The sequence below is a fragment of the Phaseolus vulgaris genome, chromosome 8 (genome assembly GCF_051622355.1).
Source record: "Phaseolus vulgaris cultivar YP4 chromosome 8, ASM5162235v1, whole genome shotgun sequence".
In the NCBI taxonomy this organism is placed as follows: Eukaryota; Viridiplantae; Streptophyta; class Magnoliopsida; order Fabales; family Fabaceae; genus Phaseolus; species Phaseolus vulgaris.
This window is the reverse complement of record NC_143505.1, coordinates 20,907,969-20,913,297: the sequence shown is the minus strand read 5'-3', so window position 1 is coordinate 20,913,297 and position 5,329 is coordinate 20,907,969. Positions and strand designations below refer to the sequence as shown.

The 5,329-nt window shown below is 32.6% G+C and overlaps 1 protein-coding gene across 1 annotated transcript; it reads left to right on the top strand.

Annotated features, from left to right (window-relative positions):
* The first annotated feature begins 847 nt into the window (after positions 1 to 847).
* On the top strand, positions 848 to 4,938 carry LOC137824305 (Nuclear transport factor 2 (NTF2) family protein with RNA binding (RRM-RBD-RNP motifs) domain-containing protein). Its single transcript, XM_068629879.2, has 10 exons — positions 848 to 1,051; positions 1,706 to 1,788; positions 1,878 to 2,015; positions 2,373 to 2,649; positions 2,735 to 2,955; positions 3,182 to 3,362; positions 3,459 to 3,580; positions 3,667 to 3,726; positions 4,045 to 4,108; positions 4,200 to 4,938. The coding sequence occupies exons 2-10, from the start codon at positions 1,732 to 1,734 to the stop codon at positions 4,610 to 4,612; spliced, it is 1,533 nt and encodes a 510-aa protein (XP_068485980.2). The 5' UTR covers positions 848 to 1,051; positions 1,706 to 1,731; the 3' UTR covers positions 4,613 to 4,938.
* The last annotated feature ends 391 nt before the right edge of the window (positions 4,939 to 5,329 follow it).

Below are 5,329 nucleotides of genomic sequence, written 5' to 3'. Positions count from 1 at the left end.
TAAATATATTATTTGGGATTTTTTTTTCGAAAAAATCCAACATCGTTAATGGATTATCGTCGTTAATGACTTTTAAGGAGTTTTTTTGAAATTTCTATTATTTACAGGGACTTTCAAAATCCCATTACTTTCCTTTTTTGTGGTTTTTTTAAATGGGTTGTATTTTTTTAATAAGTTATGTTTTTTAATTAACATAAATCCTAATAATTTTATGATTTTATATTCAACAATTTTATGCTCTATGATGCTTAACCTTAAAAGATATTATGGTAAATGATAAAAGATAAAATATAGTAAATGATAAAAGATAATTATATTTTTAAATATATATATATACTTATACGGAATACATATTTAAACTTTTAAAGATTTAGAATATGTAGAGATAATTATATTTTTTATTAAAAAACTATTTTGAATGAAAAATAAGAAAATTTATAACCATCTTATAAAATCTTTTAAAAAAGAATTTGATTTTAATATATCTGATACTATAGTAAGTAAACGATAAAAGATAAAGAAAATATAATAAATAATAATAAAAAATAATACAGTAAGTAAACTATAAAAGAGCAAGAAAATATAACAAATGAAAAAGATAAAAAAAATATAAGAAATGATAATAAAAAATAATAGAGTAAGTAAAGTATAAAAGATGAAGAAAAGAAAAGAAATGATAATAAAAAATAAAAAATAATTACAGTACGTAAACGATGAAGAAAATGTAATAAATGATAAAAGATAAAGAAAACATAATAAATGATAAAGATGAGTGAAATTATAGTGTAGTCATTTTTTGTAAGAGGGTGCTGACCCTATATATAGGACGTTCCAACGTAGAAAAAACAAAACATTTCAATTCCAAGTGTTCTTCTGCATTCTCTTTATTCTCTCTCTAAATCGGACGTTGAAGGGTCTCTTTCTCTCTCTTCCTGTAAGATCCGCAGCCCAGCCCAAACCCTAGCAAACCCCTGTCGCAGAGGGAGCTGAGAAGAACACGCAGCGTCGCTCACGCTACCTTTCTTCTCGCGCCTCGCTTCTTCCGATCCAGGTCAAAACTACACCCTCTTCTGCTCTTCTGCTTTTTCTCTTTTTTTTTCTACTGTTTCAAATGCTTTTCGCGCTGAACTTCAGAGTGAGAATTTAGGTTTCAGTATGTTGGTTTCGAATTTCGTTTTCGAATTGAACGTCGAAGCTATTTGTTGGAAGTGGCTTGCCGTACTTGTTTTGGATCCACTGTGAATGTAGAATCCTTATTTTTGTTTATTTGTTATGTTTGATAATGTAATTTTTAAAATCTTTTGGAGATATTTTGTTGTCTTGATCCACGAGTGTCTGTATCATTTACGTTTGGTTATTTTAGGTTAACCAGTGGTATTTCTTCTCTTTGTTATGATTTGCGATGCTTTTTGGTGGGTTTGTGGGAGATGTGAACGTTCTTTGAATTATTATGTCGCACATTGTTTTTCTCTGTTGTATTTGTTTAAATTTTTCTGGACATCAAACGATTTTATCATAAAGGTTTTATGTTAGTTTTGGATTGCTATTGAAAAGAATGGTTTGGCTTTACAATTTTTTTTTCTCATTTTCTTGAATTTTTTATATTCACCATTAATTGCATTTCCGGGGATTTCAATATTTTTGTTTCGGCCTAAATTGTCCATGTTGCACATCTGATGATAAGTTGGTGATTTTAATTTTTCAGTTGGACTGCTTTTGGAAACAGTTATTATGGCAACTTCAGAACAGCAACAGCAAGCCACCCCCAAAACTCCTGATGCTGATATTGTATGAATATCTAATTTTTGTTTGTGTTTTTCCCAGTTAATCTTTACACAACTGACAACTGACTGATTTTGAATAAAATTACAATGTAGGTTGGTAATGCCTTTGTTGATCAATACTATCATATGTTGCATGAAAGCCCTGAACTGGTGCATAGGTTTTACCAAGATGACAGTAAGCTTGGTCGTCCTGAACAGAATAGTATAATGGGTATTACAACCACAATGTTTGTGAGTTTTCTCTTTTCCTTCTTTCCTTCCCTTTGTATGAAACTGCTTTTGCTTTACTTTTGTAGATTCTTTTTTGTTCTTGGCATTTGGTGTATCTTGCATGCAATTCTAACACTCCAAGATCAAGCTCTATGTCCACTCTTCCAATCTGTTATCAAAATTTATTGTTTTCTTTAAACATTCCACACTTCACTGTGTGCGTTTTGAAAACGGATTTTAATCCATGTTCATTAGTAGATTTTCTGAAATCCATATATTAAATTTGTTTATATGCATAAGCTATGAGTGTTTATTCACAAAAAAATGATGCAGTACATTTCCATAATTAATGCATTTTTTTTTAATTTTATTGACCAGGAAATTAACAAGAAGATACTATCACTGGGTTATGGTGAGCTCAGTGCAGAGATCATATCTGTTGATTCACAAGAATCTTTTTGTGGGGGAGTCATTGTATTGGTCACTGGGTTTATGATAGGAAAGGATGACAGTAAACGTAAATTTAGTCAATGTTTCTTCCTTGCTCCCCAAGAGAAAGGCTACTTTGTTCTGAATGATGCTTTCAGATATGTTGATGAAAAGGGGATTGAAGTGCCTGCCCATGATACTGTATCTCCTGTCCATTCTGACACTGGTAGTTGCCTAAGTTGTGATTTAATTTTATGTTTTTAGCTTCTTTTGACTGTTCTTTTAAAATTACATCTTTCCCAACCTTCCAGTTGCTGATCCTTCTGTGGAGGCTCATGTTTCTGAGCAAATAGCTGTGACAGTTGAGGATCATAGTGAGGAAGTCTACAATCCAGAAAATACTCAAGTTTCAATTGAAGAAGAGGAAGCACCTGTACCTGAGGTTCTTGATGAAATTCCTGTTGCTTCTGAGCTGGTGGCTGTAATTACATCTCAAATTGAAGATGTTCCAAAGAAGTCTTATGCCTATATTGTTAGTATCCATTCTAAAAATACCTCCTGCCTTTTTGTTCATTTTCAGCTTGTACTAATTTTCTAGTCGACGTACCATTTTTTTTATTATCTTTGATTCATAATATGCAATGAAATGCTAAAAATTGACCACAATATACTTTTATTTTCCTTTTATCTCTATTAGTATAACGAGTCATAGGTTCTTCTGTTGTTATTTTCCTTTCTAAGTAGTTGGTCTTTTTCAGGTGAAGGTCATGAAGGAGGGTGTTGTGCCATCTCCCCCTCTGACATCTGTTTCTGTGAAACATGCACATAAGAATCATGAACATAAGCAGGCTACTGCTGCACCTCAACCATCTATCATCTCAGAGGCCAATGGTTCTAGTGTAAACACAAATGGAAATGGAAACATTCAAGAAGCAGAAGGTATGGTACCCCTTGCTAGTTACAGAATTTAATGGTACAAAGTTCATTGTGTATAACTTGGTGAGATGTATTAACTTGTTTACTTGATTTGGACAGCTGAGGGATACTCTATTTATGTGAAAGGTCTTTCTTCAAGTGCTACACCTGCTCTCCTCGAGAATGAGTTTAAAAAATTTGGACCCATTAAGAGTGGTGGTATCCAAGTTAGGACCCAAAAGGTACAATTCTTGTCAATTCTCTGTTTTTTCTTATTAACATGATCTTCGAGCTAATATGTTTTATATATTAATAATGTGTTGAACAGGGATTTTTCTATGGCTTTGTGGAGTTTGAAACAGCAAGTGCTGTGCAAAGTGCTCTTGAGGTATTTTTTTTTTCTGGATGTACCATAATAATTCATATTCAATCTTTATTTGCTTAGTATGTGAGTAATTTGATGTGCTTAATTTATTTACACATTTTAACCTTTTAATGTGCTCTTGAGGTATTTTTTTTTCCTGACTGTATTCATATGCGAGTAATTTAATGTGCTTAATTTATTTACACATTTTATTTTTGAATGTACCCTAATAGTTCATATGTGAGTAATTTAAACATAGAAAACTACACATGCATATGTTGGTTTTCTGGCAACATGTTTTAAACCTATATTATGATGTGCTACTTTTAATTAAAATTTCAGGCTTCTCCAGTTTTGATTGATGGCCGCCAAATTGTTGTTGAGGAGAAGAGGTCAACTAATAGAGGCAAGTGATTTTTGATTGAACCTTGGTTGGATTGACATCTTGATTTAATTGCGTTCCAATTATTCATCTATTTGTATTCTTTTCCGTTCAGGTAATACCAGAGGACGGTTCACATCTGGTAGGGCTCCAGGCTATAGGGGTGATGGTGTGAGAGGACGTGGAAATTACGGAAATGGCAGAAACTATGGCCGCAATGACTTCAATGGGCGCAATGACTTCAATGGTCGAAATGACTTCAATGGGCGCAATGACTACAATGGGCGCAATGAGTTCAATGGGCGCAATGACTACAGTGGCCGCAATGACTACAGTGGTCGCAATGAGTTCAGTGGGAGGGGAGAAAATGGTTATCGGAATGGCAACAGAGCGTTTCCAAACCGTGGAGGTGAAGGGTATCAGAGAAACGATCATAATAATGGTGTGCGCATGAATCGTGCAGGTGGTGCTGTTGCTACTAATGCAGCAGTGAAAACCAATGGGTATCGTGTTCCTGCTTCTGCTTGATCAACTCACTCCAAGAGAATTCAGAACAAACAGCCTTTTTTGGATAAAACTCTACTTTTAAGTTTTTAAGGTCTTTTTTTTCCCCATTTTTTGATATTGGTGGTCTCGGTAAAGTTAGTTTTCTAATTTTTTTATTATAGTGTCGTTGTAGTGGTAGTTTTTGTGTTTCCCCACCTTTATTGAATATAAATATATATTTGGGGCAACTCATTCATAGTATTTGGTAGGTGCGACATGAGAGGTTGCTATCAGCATGAATTTGCGGATATGATTTTGTAAAACACTAAACTTAGTGTTAAATATCATTTTATTTTCGGTTACAATGATTTAACCTTGTCAAATTTAACTTACTCAAATTTCTACCAAAACAATTTTTGTTTTTATCAAACTCGCTAAAATTTAACTGTCGCCGTCACCATTCACTTCACACTAATTTCGCTTCCTATTTCGTTATTAAATATTTGCATAATGGCATTCGTTTGGACTTGAAGCAAAATCGATCAACATAACCAACATCTGTTAAAATGAAAATATAATAAAGTAATTTTAAAATACTATTAAATAATAAAAGCATTTATTTATATTGTAACGTCCTAATGTTGTTATAACTGTTAAACAACGTTACAAATGAAAATAACACGGTAAATTAGGTAATAAATTATCAATAATGATGGACTTTTCTTATAAATTATTTTATTTAGTTCTAAATTAATAAAT

Excerpts from the sequence above, each read along its gene's own strand:
- LOC137824305 (XM_068629879.2), top strand. The coding sequence starts at position 1,732 with ATGGCAACTTCAGAACAGCAACAGCAAGCCACCCCCAAAACTCCTGAT. Across the intron at positions 2,956-3,181 it reads AGAAGTCTTATGCCTATATT|GTGAAGGTCATGAAGGAGGG; the intron begins GTTAGTATCCAT and ends GGTCTTTTTCAG. Across the intron at positions 3,363-3,458 it reads AAACATTCAAGAAGCAGAAG|CTGAGGGATACTCTATTTAT; the intron begins GTATGGTACCCC and ends TGATTTGGACAG.